The sequence below is a fragment of the Nicotiana tomentosiformis genome, chromosome 5 (assembly GCF_000390325.3).
Source record: "Nicotiana tomentosiformis chromosome 5, ASM39032v3, whole genome shotgun sequence".
NCBI classification, from domain to species: Eukaryota; Viridiplantae; Streptophyta; class Magnoliopsida; order Solanales; family Solanaceae; genus Nicotiana; species Nicotiana tomentosiformis.
Window position 1 is genome coordinate 86,034,392 of NC_090816.1, and position 17,148 is coordinate 86,051,539.

Here is a 17,148-nt window from a genome sequence, read left to right on the forward strand (position 1 = left end):
TCTTTAACCATTGTTCTATATCGTTCCTATATCTCGTGTAGTGATTCATTGGGCTCTTGCTTGAATGCTAGAATTTTATCCCGAAGTATAGCCATGTTCCTGGGAGAGAAGTACTTAGAAATAAATTTCTCCGCCAATTTATCCCAAGTATGAATGGAATCGTTTGGAAAACGTTCCAACCAATCTAAAGCTTTCCCCCGTAGAGAGAAGGGAAAAAGCCTTAGCCTCAAAGCATTCTCGGAGACATTTGTTTGCTTACTCCCCTAACACGTATCCACGAACCCCTTCAAATGTTTGTATGCATTTTGACTCGGATCACCGGTGAAAAACCCTCGTTGCTCAAGCAAGGTGAGCATCACGTTGGTTATTTGAAAGTTGTCTACCCTAATATGGGGAGGGACTATTGCACTTGAATATCCTTCATTCGACAACACCCGGTGTGGAGCCGCTCGTGGTGGAGGTGGGGGTGGAGCGGTCACATTGTCATGAGGCACTCACACTCGTTTATTGGCTTGAGGTTCAAGAGGAACCTCATCCATTTGATCATCCTCAACGTCCATATCCACCAAAGCAATGTTTCCGAGCTCATTGTTTGCCATGGTTGCACCTACAATTTCCCAACACGTTAGTAACACGGAAGGAAAATAAGATATTCCAAAAACACACCCAAATATAAAGCTAACACTGTTTTTAACTCCCCGGCAACGGCGCCAAAAATTAACCTATCGCGCAATGCACACCTCAAATTAAGGTATGACACAGTCGATTGCAATTATAGTAACCCAATGAAGAGTCGGGATTGAATCCACAGGGAGCTATATGGGAGTTAGGAGTATATATTCTAATGTGTAAATTTGAATTATCTTAATTTGCACTTCCACAAAATGGTTCTGCTGCTATTTCTATTTTAAAGCTAAAGATTGCAAAGTAAAGAAATAAGACTAGGATAATTGTTTTTGTTGTTTTTCAAGTTTATAAAAAGCCTAGGGCTATGACCATCGCCTAGGTGTTCACCTAATGGGATATAAACCTTAATGCTTGTTTTGTTGATCGAGGTGTATTATAACTATCAACTCTCAATTACCCACTCAATACCTCTCGGTCAAGGAGTGGTTTTGCCCAATATGGCTTTCTCAAGTCCAAATGGGTATCACACAAAACAGTTGATAAAAGCTCAAGTCGGGTTATTACTATCTCTAGGTTGAACCCTTCAATTGGGTTAATCAATCTCTCGATTGACCCAATTTCTGTTATCCACGTTTTCCTAGACTAAGTATTTCTTTCTCAAGTAGAGACTAAGTCAAATAGGCATGAACTAATATTTGCAACCATTAATTTCACAAATTAAAGCATGAACAAGGCTAAATAATAAACACCCAATCATAAACAAGCACTAAATTAGATACCCATAAGGTTTACACACTAGTGTTGGGTCACAACCCTAGTAAACATCTAGCTACTCATGCTTGAAATTGAAAAAATAGAAGAAGAAATACTAATTAAACTCATATTGTAAAGTTAAAATGTTAAAATCTATAGTAAAATACTCCAAAATATAGAAAAATTCCAAAAGAGGCAAAGAAAAACGGCTACAGAACTAGCTGATCTCAAAAATTAACCTAATTTTGTGAAACTCGTCTATTTATACAAGGCTGGAAATTTTAGATAAAAATGCCCTTCGGGACGTTCTGCGGCCGCACAATTCCATATGCGGTCCGCAGAATTCTTCATCTTGTAGGAGCTGTGATTCTGTGGCCGCACAATTCTGAACTGCAGCCATGAAGCAATATTCTAACGGTCCACAGATTTAACATTGCGGCCGCAACTTGGTCTTCTGCGTCCATATCTTCACTTTTGCGGCTGCAAGGCACTTCTTCTGCGGCCGGACAATTCTTGTGTAGTCCGCAATTCTGAAGGACTTGGAACTTGGAACTTGGAAATTTTCACATCCTCTGAAGTTGATCTCAAGCTCTTCTTTTGCGGCCACACAATTCCTGTGCGGTCCGCAGTTTGCTAGAAAGTCTGCTGGGATTTCCTTCATTGTTTGCGGTCGCAGATGGAATTCTGCGAACCGCAATTTCTTATGCGGACCGCACTTTGTATGAATTTGTGCCCTATTGTTGCCTTGTGCTCGGACTACTCCTCTTTGAGTCAGATTTCATCTCGGAAGTCTAACTTCCAATATTCCTGCAATTTTGCACATTTCATTAGTTTCGGGAACACAATTCAATACTTTTAGACTAAAACAAAAGCTAAAAGGCGCTAATAAGTAGTCAAAATCCCCACTTATCAGCTACCCACAGGCAATGTAGTTAGACAATCTATTAGGACTGTGAAATTGACTAACAATGAGGTCGAATATGAGGCCATGATTGCAGGTCTCGAACTAGCCAAAAACTTGGGGGCTGAGGTGATCGAAGCCAAGTACGACTCCCTCCTTGTGGTAAACCAAGTTAATGGGAAGTTCGAGGTCAGAGAAGAACGAATGCAAAGGTACCTGGATAAGTTGCAGGTAACATTACATCGGTTCAAAGAATGGACTTTGCAACACGTACCTCGGGATCAAAATAGTGAGGCCAATGCCCTTGCTAACTTAGGGTCATCGGTCGAGGATGACGAGTCAACTCGGGGGCAGTCGTACAACTTATGAGATCGGTAGTGGAAGAAGGCCATGCCGAGATTAACTCAACGAGACTAACTTGGGACTGGAGAAATAAATATATAGAATATCTGAAGACCCGAAAACTGTGCTCGGATATAAAAGAATCGAGGGCCCTACGTACAAAGGCAGCCCGGTTTAGCATGTCCGAAGACGGAACCCTGTTCAAGAGAACATTCGATGGCCCACTCGCGATACGTCTAGGACCATGAGATACCGAGTACATTTTGAGGGAAATCCATGAAGGCACCTGTGGAAATCATTCAGGCTCTGAATCATTGGTTCGAAATGATTAGAGCCGGCTACTACTGGATCGATATGGAAAAGGACACGAATGAGTCGTACGAAAATGTGATGAATGTCAAAGACACGCTCCGATGATTCATCAGCTCGGGGAGCTACTGCATTCGATTTTGTCACCATGGCCGTTCATGAAGTGGGGAGTGGATATCATTGGCCCCCTTCCGTGGGCACCCAGTAAGGCTCAATTTATATTGTTTATGACTGACTATTTTTCTAAGTGGGTGGAAGCCCAGGCATATGAAAAGATCAGGGAGAAGGAAGTCATCGATTTCATTTGGGATCACATCATATGCAGGTTCGGAATGCCGGCCGAGATCGTGTGTGACAATGGGAAACAATTCATCGGCAACAAAGTTAGCAAGTTTCTCGAAGATCATAAGATCAAAAGGATCCTATCAACACCCTACAACCCTAGTGGGAACGGGCAAGGAGAATCGACCAAAAAAAACCATACTCCAAAACCTCAAGAAGAGGTTGACCGACGCCAAAGGAAAATGGAAGGAAACCCTGCCCGAAATTTTATGGGCATACCGTATGACCTCGAAGTCCAATACCGGGGCCACCCGTTCTCACTGGTTTACGGCGCGAAAGCTCTAATACCAGCCGAAATCGGAGAACCAAGTCTCTGGTTCCGATATGCAACCAAGGAATCAAATGACGAGGTTATGAACGCGAGCCTTGATCTATTAGATGAAAGGCGTGAAGCAGCCCTTGTCCGGTTGGCCACCCAAAAGCAATATTACAATCGAAGGGACAACCTTCGACACTTCAATATCGGGGACTTAGTGTTAAGGAAGGTCACACTAAACACCCGAAACCCAAACGAAGGAAAGCTGAGGCTAAACTTGGAAGGACCTTATCAAATTATCGAGATCACCGGTAAAGGATCGTACAAGCTCGGAACGATGAACGGTGAGCAACTACCGAACAACTAGAATATAACTCACTTAAAGCGATATTACTGTTAAGGTACGACCCCATTCATTTCCTTTTATTTATTTACATTACGAACTAACACTTACAGACAATCATCAAAGAACGATACAATCTTTAGGCCTAAAAGCACGCGTTGCACGCTTTTTCCCTTGAACCGGTTTTGGCCCAAATGGGTTTTCCGGCAAGGTTTTTAATGAGGCAACATTAAATCGTGCTAACTTAAAATTGAAGGCCGGTTACGAACCGATATCGAAGATCACGACAACAGTATTCGAGGCCTCTCTACACCTGGCCCCGAACACTGGGAGGTACACCCTCGGATAATGACTTTAGCAAGGAAGGAAACTTTATGATTGAATGGTCTCAGCTCGATCGATAGGATTTATTGTAAGGGCCAAACGGTCAAATGAACCATGCCTACATAGACTACTCGATCCCTGGCACAAAACTTGTAAAAATGTGTAACTATTACGCACAAGAATAAAAAGAAGTTTATACCTTGCGGATAAATATTTTGTCCCTTAAGAATTTCTCTTATTTCTTTTCCTTTTAAGGAATTTCTAACATTCGATCCCCTAAAGGTATCAAGCCCAAGGGCCACCTTTATTCGGGTTCAAACAATCACTCTCAATCGGGGGCTTCCGTCCAAAAACAAACTCGGACGGCTCGGCCTATCGAAGCCCGGGGGCACGAGACCTATTAGGCAACGCCCGAACCTTAAAGGCTACGGCCATCCCCATTCGGGGACTGTTATCTTAGGCAAGCCCGGATAACTCGGGGTAACAAGCCCACTGGGCAACACCCGAACTAAAGGCTACGGCCATATTAAAACGGCTCGGGATGTCCGAGACCCGTAACAAAAAACAAGGCATTCAAAATTTCATAACCGGTTCTAAAGGGTACCTTCAACAAACTATAATCTAAACAATCATAAGTACTTTGGGGAAAAGGTTTCTGGTCATACCAAACCCACATGATGCCTTAAACAAAATAATGTCGAAGACAAGGCCTGTTTGAACCTCCGAACATGACCTAACTATTTTATGCTAAGGCATTTCGACCTTTGCAAACATAAAAAATAAAGCAAAGGAAAACAAAATTCTTAAACTGTCGAAGGGAAAAATAAGCCTTTTATATTATATACAGTCTTTACAAAGGCCAAATGCCTTAATGAAAAATACAAAAGTACACAAGTACAAAAAACAAAAAAAACAAAAAAATTCTACAAAGGCGTCTAAATAGCCTAGTCTTCTCCACCTCTGGGTCTATCGAAACCCTCGGAGTCTTCTTCTTCTTCGAGGTAGGCCAACTTCTTGGCCTCAGGCTCGAACCCTTTAGCGGTTTCGATCTCGGCTGATAGATCTAAACTCCGAGCATGAATCTCCTCGAGGGCCTCTCTTCGCGATTGCCGCTTCTCATAATCAACAATGTCCTTCAAGCGGTCCTGGGCCGCCTCGCCATCAGCCTTATATTGGGCCACCATCTCGTCGGCATCGGCTTTAACCATCACGGCCGCTGACTTGGCCGTTTCAAGTTCCTTGGCCATAATTTTTCAATTAGAGGTAGCCGAACTTAGCCAAGACTAGAGCTCTTCAATCTTTTTGGCTTGCACCTCGGCCTTTTCCTTTGCTGCTCGAAGCTGGACCTCAGCCGAAGCCAGTTGCGCCCGAGCAGCCTCTTTTTCTGAGGCCAAAAAATCCATCATGCCCCTCCATTCGTCGATCTCGGCCTTGATAGCATCCATCTCAGCTCGCAGTTGATCAATCTGATCGATTTTTTGTTAGACCTGCGGATTCCGACCATTAGTCACCGAACCTAGCTCTTCGTCACTAAGATCAAATATTTTTACCTGCTCGACCAAGTCGGCATGCTCCTTTCGAGCCACCTCCAGCTCAGCTCGGAGGCTCTTAACCGCCCCCTCGCGTTGCTCACTGAGAAGTTTGTACATATCTCTCTTCTCAATAAGCTCTTTGGCTTCGGCCTCGAGGAGACTCAGCTCTTCTCGATATCTGAGGAAGGTTTCGTGGTGAAGCACCGAGGCCTGCGAATACAAGGAAAAATACTAAGATTATTAAGTAACCAAAACTGGAAATTGAAAAGGTTTGGTAACACCTTACCCGATTCAATAGCTATTGTGCTTCGTTGAACAAGCATGGAGACTCCACCTCGTTCATCTTTGATTAGTCTTCTTCAGTCACCAGGCACCGGAGATAACTAGCTACCCCAACAGGCGCAGAAAGGACCCGGGCGTCCTCCGGAATAGAGATAATGATCGACTGCTTCCGACCGGGATCGGCACTCGGGGCAGGGAATCGGTTGACCAATCTCGGGCTCGAGTTAGACCCACTTGTCCCCGAGGGTGGACTTCTTCTTGGTACTTCTAAATCACCCAATCCGGTGATATCCTACGTGGAAATAGAGTCCACGCCGTCAAAAAAGCTTTGGAGGGAATCGTTCGCTCCTTGGACCCCCTCATTTGAACGCTCCTTCGCCGCTTGAGCTTCATCAAACATTGAGTCTGTGAACTAAGGCGATCCCGTTATATCGATGACACCGGGTGGAGCAGAACCGGCGTCTTGAGGGTTCTCAACCCTCATTGATGCATCGATCTCTTGAGTTTGGGATAGATTGGCCTCTATCGTCCCCCCTTCGGTTGATGCCCGTTCTTCAGAGCCCGATGGCTCCCGGGCCACTAAAATTTCATCCTCTTCAGACTCGTCCCTGAGCCGGTAGAGGGAGTCCGAATCAAGTATTCGAGAGCTGGAGGTTTCATTTGGCTTGCGGATGAGCCTCCTCCTTGGTTTCTTTTTCTGCGAGCTCGGAGAACTCTGAGCCCTTTTTCTCTTCTTCTCTTCAGCCTATTTCGGAGCAGGGGACTCAGTGGGGAAATCGTCACTACCGGATGGGGGCCTCATTTGAACTTTCTTGGGTAAACCTGCAAAAAGAAATAAAACAAGTAAGGACTTAATCATGCAAAAGGGAAACGAAATATTACTCTTGAAAGAGATCTCACCATGCGAAGAGCCTCCCATCGGCCCTTTGAAAGATTGCACCCCGAGCGCTCGGAATAAGGCCTTTGTGATATGATGCCCTCGACCCATTCCTTGAGTCGAGGAACTGCATTCGGGATCCGAGCAACAGTTGCACCACCATAGGACACCAATAAGAAGGAAGGAAAAAGGGGATAAATTAAATTTTGGAAACAAAATTATACTTACGTTTCATGTTCCACTTCTCAGGGAACGACATGTGCTCGGTTGGGATCAAGTCCGAGGTCCTTACTAGGACGAAACGGCCTAGCCAACCTCGATCCTTATCTTCATCGATACTCGAGAACACGGCTTTACTGGCCCGACGGGCGAGCTTGATCAGTCCCCCCGGTAGAGTCGGGGACTATATAAACGCATGAGGTGGTCGATAGTGAAAGGGCACCCTTCGATCTTGCTTACAAAGAAACGGAGGAGGATTACGATCCTCCAGAAAGAAGGGTGAATTTGACCAAGGTTTACGTCGTACATTTTGCAAAAGTCGACGATAACCGGATCCAAGGGGCCCAACGTGAAAGGATAAATGTAGACACTTAAAAATCCCTCGACGTGGGTGGTGATGGCTTCGTCAGGTTCGGGAACCACCACATGTTTGTCAACCCAGTTACAATCCTTTTTGACTTCGGAGAGAATATCCTCGGTGATCGAGCAGATGTACCTCGAGACCTCCTCACACCGACCTGGTACAGAGGAGGGCTTTTCGACTTTAAAATCTGCATTGACCGGGCACCCCCCCCCCCCCCCGGGGATGAATATTTTTAGAGGAGGTTCCGGTGTTGGTTCTTCGACCACAACACGTGAAGCGGTCTCTTCGGTAGTCGGCCGCGAGGTGGAAGGAGTTTCTTTTTGGGGAACGGTTTTGGAAGTTTTCGCCATTTCTTTATGGAAAGGAAATAAGGAAAAGGCGAAAGTTAAAAGAGTACACTCGATAGTTTGAGATAAAAACGGATGAGAGTTCTTATCAAAGATCTCAAAGTAACCAGAATATAAGTGCTTGGAAGTATTGAAATTTCTTAGGAACGAAGGCAGAAGGTTTGAATGTAAAGTTTGAATGAACAAATGAGGGGGTATTTATAGTTTTTCAAATGTCATTAAGACTTGACTGACGAGACGTTTCAACTGTTTTGTCGTTTCTATCACGGGGTATCGAAGTCAGGATCGGAAGCTCATGTCGTTTCTCGTCGACTACTCTCCGAAAAACGAGGGGACTATCTGTATACGGTCGAAATCGAGCTCGCTTACGACATGGTAGATTATGCTCGGAACATGACAACCAAGGGCTGAAGATCGACCTTGAGTCCCATCGAGCTAGAACGCGGGGTCAGAATACATGCCTTCGAGAACATTGAGTCTGAGACCCCGGAGTCGATCTTAGCCCTGAACGAGCTCGAAGAGACATTGTTAGCATAACCAACAGAAGACCGAAATATCCGTGACTGGTCAGATATTTCGGCGGGAATCTGGACGCATATCAATAAGGAACCGGCAATCAGTTAATCAAGGAATTTTTGCCTTTTAAAAAATTGTACCTAAAGTAGGACTCCTCTACTATATAAAGGGGGTCTGATAATTCATTGAATATATTGTAACACGCATCCCAAAGCAATATATCATTATTATTTAAGCTCTTGTTCTTCTGTATTCTGATATCGATTGAAGCGTACCTGGCTCGAGGACGATTAACCTCCCAAGGCTAAGTTTGTTCAATTCGTGTGGTTTGCATTTACTTTACCATTATTTATTTCAATCGCAATCTAATTTATCGTTGTGTCAAGTTAGTTCGCGTATCCTTAAAACCACTTACAAATTCAATTGTTATCCGATTTTGAGGATAAACAAAACTAAAGCTATTAAGTTCGGATTAACCGATAATTTCTAACCTTCATCCGCCCTCTCGCCCTGTCCATGGGCCACCTTGAGATATCCACATAGTCCTTCAAAGGCGGCATAGGGAAAAGGCAAAGCAGAAAGGTCTTGCTTTGCGCATCGTAAAATCAAAAATAGCAAGCAATGTCTCCTTCAAGTGGTGCAATAGAAGTACTACCATTACAAACTTGACACCCCAAAGTATAGAATTTAGAGAAATATATAGTATGCCAGCTAACTTGGGTCCATACCGAACTTCTAGACTTCTCTTTCAGTGTGAAGTCTAGAATGCTTCAAAAACACCAAAAGTAAGGGCGGAAAGAGATGAGACATATTATTGGTAATATGTGGATACTGCACCTGCAACATTTAGAGATGCACTGCTTTGAGATAAAGAGGTCTTTCCACCATAATCAAGTATTACATCAATAAAACGCCTATAAAAACAGGAAGTAAAATGCTTTCTTCATTATTTCATACAACAATTTAGACATTTAAACTAACTTGACTGCCAAGGAGCCTCATGTGACACAAGATAATAAACAAATGCACCGTGTCATATTTTTTTGGATCTCCACAAGAACAGTTCCCTCTGGTTCTCAGCTTTTACTTGTCACCACTAATCCTTGTTGTCGACATCAACATCAGATTTGTCCACAGTTTCAGCAACAACACTCTTTGATGGAACATCATCTTCCAATGGCTTGGCACTCGCTGATGCACCATCCTCGGCTGGCTTAGCTTCACGATCAGTTGCTTCAACAGATTCGCCGTCAGCTGCCCCATCAATTACTGGCACCGCCTGCTTGATAGTCCCAACTTTGACATATTTGCTCATGAATTTGTATTCCCAATCTTGTAAGGCCTCAAGCTCAAAAGGACCAAGGCCAGAGATATCCCCGGTGAGATCTCTTTCCTCAAAGGACATCTTGGCAAGAGCTCTACTAGCATCCTTACCAGCAAACAATGCATAAGGTCCCCCAGGTCCATAGAACATTCTGCACAAACACATACAAGTTTAAACACAAAGATGTTGTAGCAGCACCTACTGTTGAAAAACTACTGAAAAGATGACAGCCCTCAGCAGCTCATAAAGCTTAACATTGATCAAGATACGTTAGGTTTACATGTGAGTATACAAATTTATACAGACTCATGAATATTTGATTTATCAAGGATATAGTCCTAGATAAATTTAATGTATGGTGGGACTAACAGAAACACACCTAAAGCAATTTGACCTCATAATTCAATATATAATAGATCTTCATTTGACGGTTTGTTTGCTGATACAAGAAAAAAAGTACATATTAAACATTTCAGAATCCAAGAGTTTTAGAATCAACCGAAGCAATTCAGCACTCCAACGAGATTATAGTGGACGTAATAAACTAGAGAAACAACAAACCAAATATGTCTACTATCTCCCCAAAACCTCAACAAATAAAAATAAAGACATTGGTTGAGAAGACTAGTTGATTACAATGCAAAAGGTGATCTATGATTGCAAAAATGGAGAACTCGACTCACTCGTCTAAGAATCAAGCATAGGTCACCTTTGCTATCTTAAAGAATTGGACCCGAGACATCTAAAAGCCCTTTGGACCTCAATCAGTTGCCCTTCGACTAGCCCTCACCACCTTACCAGCAGTGTTACACACTTAAAAGACGTTCAAGAAAATTGGGAAAAGAAAACATTTTATCCAAAGCTTTCCCCATCAAGTCGGGCACCAAAAGTAAGAGAAAAAAAATGCATACCAATTGTAAGACCTACACATCAATCCCAATTTCCACAAATTTCCATTCCTACTCCAGAATAATAGGCAATTTCCATTCCTACTCCAGACTATTAGGCAATGGCGTGTAATACCAGGTTGCAAAACCTGAGAACTTCAGCATAATTCACTTTTTTTCCAGCAAAAAAGTAATTCACAGTACTTGCAATACACAATGAGCAAAAAGTCCAACTTCTCCAAAGCCATCAAGACTTGTTATGTGCCCAAAAGTGCATATAAAGTTTCCAACTTTTCCACAAGACATCATCTAACAAAAGTACCTACATTAACAATCAAGAAAGGAAAATCCCACACCCAAAAGCAATCTCAAAAATCAAAGTCAAAATCCAAAAGCATCTAAAGCAGAAACTGAAGACTATGCAAAAATGTCACATACCCAGAAGTCAAAATAGCTTAAAACACTAGCGGACAAAGAAAAAAACCTGCTTTGAGAAACATCATAGATCTGACCCTTAATAGCCATTAAAAGAGGTTTCTTGGGATCAGCGCCGTCATACTCTTTCAACTCTTGTTCAGTAATTTCTCCAAGTTGAACAGGAGGGGGCAAAGGCTGCATCTGTTGCTCAAAATCTCTTGACCTTTGGTGGTGACCATGATCAGATGAACCGAACAAACCCGAGACAACATAGTAGAAAGCAAGAGCCAAAGCAACAACTGTGAAGAAAGTAGCAGGAGATAGACCTGTGTATGCTGTGATTGAATCTTTAATGGTGTCCCATAGTTGTAGGACCATGGTTCTCGACTTAAAAGAGAGATTTGTGGAGTGGAGAAATATCTGTGAAATTGGGGCGAGATTAACAAAGTGGTGTGTTGAATGAAAGGGGCGGCAGGGGTTGTTTATCTAGTGGCAAGTGTCGCGTACAGGACTGTAGTGACAGACTATCTTAGACCCCTTTTTTTCTTTACACCTTTATTTTGGATTATTATTTAATTTAATATTTAATATTCTCTACGTCTCAAAAATATTACTAGTATATTTTTTAGGCCAATCGAGACTATTAAATTATTAAGTTCAAAGTGATAATTTGGCCAGCATAAAATCGTCAAGTTCAAGGAAATCACGATCTATTTTGCCATTATATTATTTTTACTACCAAATTGGAAAAAAAAAAGAAAGAAGAAGAAAGAAACAGAAGGAAACCACCTATTTTCATCATTCCTGAAAAGTTAACTAAGAAGTTATTGGTATCATCTATATTTTTCGTTTGTTGGAAAAAAATAAAAATAAAAATAACAAATTCTTAGCATGAAACTCAATATTACAGTTGTGACAAAAAAATATTTATATTTGTAGCACACAATTCTATTAAAATAGGAATATTATTTATTAATCCATAAACATAAGCAATTTGAATGGAAAGTCAATAATTCTTTCTACAAAAATCATGTCCTTTTTTTTTTCTTTATCTATTGGCTTTCCTTCTTTTTCTTCATCTTCTTAATTTTATTTTATGCCGAAACCAATATATTTTCTAAATTTGTTCCATTCGTTTTCTTTTTAATTATCTTTCTTAAGTTTTTCTCTTCCTTCTTTCTTCCTTTCTTAACATAAAGATCTTACTTCGATAATAATATATGTTAATATATATAAAAATGTATATATAAAAAATATACATTGAATTAACACATATAAAATATATACATAAAAAATACATCTTCAATTAAGATGAGACATGTGAAATATACATAAAAACATATATCTTAAATTTAATTAAGATGGCATATAAATATACAAAAAACATATACATAAAAAATACATCCTGAATTAAAATGGCACTTGACATATAAAATATATTTGAAATATATATTAAAAATACATCTTAAAATAAGATGGCACTTCATAAATAAATATACAACAATTATATACATAAAAATACATTTCGAATTAAAGTGATACTTGATATACAAAGTATAAAAGACGTATAAATCAATACATCTTGAATTTAGGTGGCATTCACATATTATCACGACCCAAAATCCCAACCTGTCGTGATGGCATTTATCTCGATATTAGGCAAGCCGATAATCTCAATAAACCATAATTTCTCTTAAGTTTGAAAATATAATATTTAAATACAATAAAAAAATCCCACAAATACTTATACGAACACTCCCCCAAAACCTGGTGTCACTGAGTACATGAGCATCTAATATGGATACAAGTCAAAAGAAAACGGTCTATAATAGTCTAAGACCAAATACAGTAAACATGGAGATAGGGAAGGAGAGACATGATCTGCGAAACACGACAGCTACCTCTGAATCTTCGAAAAATTAACTGTGCGAGAAAATCAACACCCGCTATCTCTAGAAGCACCTGGATCTGCACACGAAGTGCAGGGTGTAGTATGAGTACAACCCACTCATCAAGTAACAATAATAAATAAGGAACTGAAAATAGTGACGAGCTACACAGTTATAGTTCATTTTCAGTAATTCCAACAGAGAATAGACATGCTTTCAAATCCAGCAGTTTAAGTCAAATCAATTTATACAGTTCAAGTTCATGTAATCCGAATATAAAATCTTTCAGAGAATTTCACAACATTGACAAATAGCAACTAAGCGCAACAACAAATGAAAAGTAAGTACAACCTCTCAAGGCAATAATTACTCCACTCATCACAACAACTCAACCACTCGGCTCTCATCCCTCAGCACCCATAGTCAATGGGTACTCGCGCTCACTCGGGGTGTACAGACTCCGGAGGGCTCCTACAGCCCAAGCGTCATAATCTGCACGGACAACTCACGTGCTCCACGGACAACTCACATGCTATAATATCCTGCATGGACAACTCACGTGCCATAAATATCCTTACCTCACCGACAGGCCCTCGGCCTTACTCAGTCCTCAACCTCTCTAGTCTCTCGGGCTCTCAGAGATCATAAAGATCAGCCCAAACAAAGATAACATAGTGTATCAACAAATATCCAAAAAGACTAAGGTATAATACGCAAGAAAAATCATAACTGAGTACAAGACAATAATTAGCAAATAATTTAATAAGTACGCGACCTCTGCGGGTCCCAACAGTACTATAACATAGCCTACGCATGATTTACAGTCAAATTTCTTCAACACATAGAGAGCATATAGCTAACGATAAATTATTCAACTATACAGTTTCCACGGGACCGACTATGTCATAATCCCCTCGGTGCACGCCCACACGCCTGTCACTTAGCATGTGCGTCACCTCCAAAATAATCACATGACACAAAATTTCGGGGTTTCAAACCCTCAGGACAAGATTTAAAACTGTTACTTACTTCAAGCCGTGAAATTTTTATTCTACAATGTCTTTTCCTCATGAATTGGCCTCCAAACGCCTCGAATCTAGCCATAAATAATTCGTTTCAGTCAATAAAATTCATTGGAATTAATTCCATAAGAAAATACTAATTTTTCATAAAAAATCTAAAATTTAGCTCAAAAATCGTCCATGGGGCCCACGTATCGGAACTCGACAAAAGTTACAAAATCCGGAAGCTCATTCAATCACGAGTCTAACCATACCAATTTTATCAAAATCCGGTCCCAACTCGGCCCTCAAATCTTCAATTTAAACCAAGAGGGTTTTCAAACTTTTCCAACTTAATTCACTAATTAAATGATAAAAACAACCATGGATTCAGGTAATTTAATCAATATTGAGTTAAGAACACTTACCCCATTGGTTTCCTTGAAAAATTCCCGAAAATCGCCTTTTTCCGAGCTCCAATCCGTCAAAAAGAAGTCCCATTTTCATAACTTAAACTCTCTGCCCAGACATTTGCTCTACACAATCGCGAATATTCTCACGCGATCGCGAAGAACAATTTTCCATCGTCCAGATTTAACTCTATGCGATCGCGATGTATAATATCACACACCTACGCGATCGCGGACCTAACCACGCGATCGCGAAGCACAAATGCGTGATTTCCATTTCTGCCCTATTTCCTCTACGCGAACGCGACCTTCTTCACGCGTTCGTGAATAACAAACTCATATAGCTACGTGGTCGTGTTCCGCTTCACGCGATCGCGAAGCACAAAATATCACTGCCTCAAATTAACCCTACGCGATCGCATATATCCCCATGCGATCGCGTAGAACAAAAACGTCCACTGACCAACTAAGCATACGCAATCGCAGACACATTCACGAGATCGCATAGAAGGAAAACAACATGAGATATCAGAAAATTCCAACAGTTGTTCAAGTCTAAACTTTTGATCCGTTAACCATCCAAAACTCACCCGAGCCCCTCGAGACCTCAACCAAATATACCAACAAGTCCTAAAATATCATACGAACTTAGTCGAACCCTCAAATTACTTCAAACAATGCTAAAACCATGAATTACACCCCAATTCAAGCCTAATGAACTTTGAAATTTCTAATTTCTACAAATGACTCCGGAATCTATCAAATCACGTCCGATTGACCTCAAATTTTGCATACAAGTCATAAATGACATAACGAAGGTATTCTAATTTTTAGAATCGGATTCCGACCCCGATATCAAAAAGTCAACCCCCCGGTCAAACTTCCCAAAAATTAAACGTTCGGCATTTTAAGCCTAATTCCACTACGGACCTCCAAATAATTTTTCGGATACGCTTCTAAATCCAAAATCACCATACAGAGCTGTTGGAATTATTAGAATTCAAATCCGAGGTCTTTTATACATAGGTCCACAACTTGTCAACTTTTCTAACTTAAATTTTCAATTGTGAGACTAAGTGTCTCATTTCATTCCGAATTCCTTCCTGACCCGAACCAACTAACCCGGTAAGTCATAAAATAACTATAAAGTATAAATTGAGTAGTAAATGGGAGAACGGGATTATAATACTCAAAACGACTAGCCGGGTTGTTACATTCTTCCCCTCTTAAATAAACGTTCGTCCTCGAACGGGTTTAGAACAATACCTGGAGTCTCAAATAAGTGTGAATATTTGCTCCGCATCTCCTGCTCAATCTCCCAAGTAGCTTCTCCGGCTGGCTGACCTTTCCATTGTACCTTTACTGATGCTATGATTTTTGACCTCAGCTTTCGAACCTGTCGGTCTAAAATAGCCATCGGCTCCACATCATAAGTCAAATTATCATTCAGCTGTACTGTACTGAAATCCAAAATATGAGACGGATCCCCGACATACTTTCGGAGCATGGATACATGGAACACTGGATGAATACCTGATAGACTAGGTGGCAAAGCAAGTTTATATGCCGCCTCTTCAATTTTCTTAAGTATATCAAAAGGCCCAATATACCGAGGGATCAACTTGCCTTTCTTCCCAAACCTCAACACACCTTTTGTGGGTGAAATCTTGAGCATAACCTTCTCCCCAACCATGTAAGTAACATCACAAACCTTCCTATCGATATAACTCTTCTGTCTAGACTGCGCCGTGCGAAGCCATTCCTGAATCACTTTGACCTTCTCTAAAGCATCCTGAACCAAGTGAGTACCCAATATTCAAACCTCACCCGGCTCAAACCAACCCACCGGAGACCGACACCGTCTCCCATATAAAGCTTCAAACAGAGCCATCTGAATGCTTGACTGGTAGCTATTATTGTAAGCAAACTCTGTGAGTGGCAGAAATTGATCTCAAGAACCCCAAAATCAATGATACAAGCGCGTAACATATCCTCCAATATATGAATAGTGCGCTCGGACTATCCGTCCGTCTGAGGGTAAAATGTTGTACTCAACTGAACCTGTGTGCCCAATTCTTGCTGCACTGCTCTCCAAAACTGTGATGTAAATTGTGTGCCCCGATCTGAAATGATGGACACTGGCACACCGTGTATGCGAACAATCTCGCGAATATAAATCCTAGCCAACCGCTCCGAAGAATAATTAGTACCAACTGGAATAAAATGCGCAGATTTGGTCAACCGATCTACTATCACCCAAACAACATCAAACTTTCAAAGTCTGTGGGATCCCAACTATGAAGTCCATGGTAATACACTCCCACTTCCACTCCAGAATTTCAAGTTTCTGAAGCAATCCTCCCGGCCTCTGATGTTCATACTTTACCTGTTGACAATTTAGACACCGAGCTACAAACTCAACTATATCTTTCTTCATTCGCCTCCACCAATAGTGCTGCCTCAAATCCTGGTACATCTTCGCGGCGCCTGGTTGAATAGAGTACCGTGAACTGTGAGGTTCCTTGAGAATCAGCTCACGCAAACCATCTACATTAGGCACACATAGCCTGCCCTACACCCGTAATACACCATCATCTCCAATAGTGACTTTCTTGGCATCACCGTGTTGAACCGTGTCCTTAAGGACAAGCAGATATGGATCATCATACCGGCACTCTCTGATGCGATCATATAAAGAAGACCGAGAAACCACATAAGCCAAAACTCGATTCGGCTCGGAAACATCCAATCTGATAAACTGGTTGGCCAAGGCCTGAACATCCAAGGCTAAAGGCCTCTCTGCTACCGGTAAGTATGATAAGCTGCTTAAACTCTCCCCCTTACGACTCAAGGCATCAGCCACCATATTGGCTTTTTCGGGATGAT

At 41.4% G+C, this 17,148-nt stretch overlaps 1 protein-coding gene across 1 annotated transcript; it reads right to left on the bottom strand.

The window, feature by feature from the left end:
* Positions 1–9,195: 9,195 nt before the first annotated feature.
* LOC104086858 (membrane steroid-binding protein 2-like) lies at positions 9,196–11,493 on the bottom strand. Its single transcript, XM_009591201.4, has 2 exons — positions 11,030–11,493; positions 9,196–9,809 (listed from the first exon to the last, which is right to left on the bottom strand). The coding sequence occupies exons 1-2, from the start codon at positions 11,338–11,340 to the stop codon at positions 9,431–9,433; spliced, it is 690 nt and encodes a 229-aa protein (XP_009589496.1). The 5' UTR covers positions 11,341–11,493; the 3' UTR covers positions 9,196–9,430.
* Positions 11,494–17,148: the final 5,655 nt, after the last annotated feature.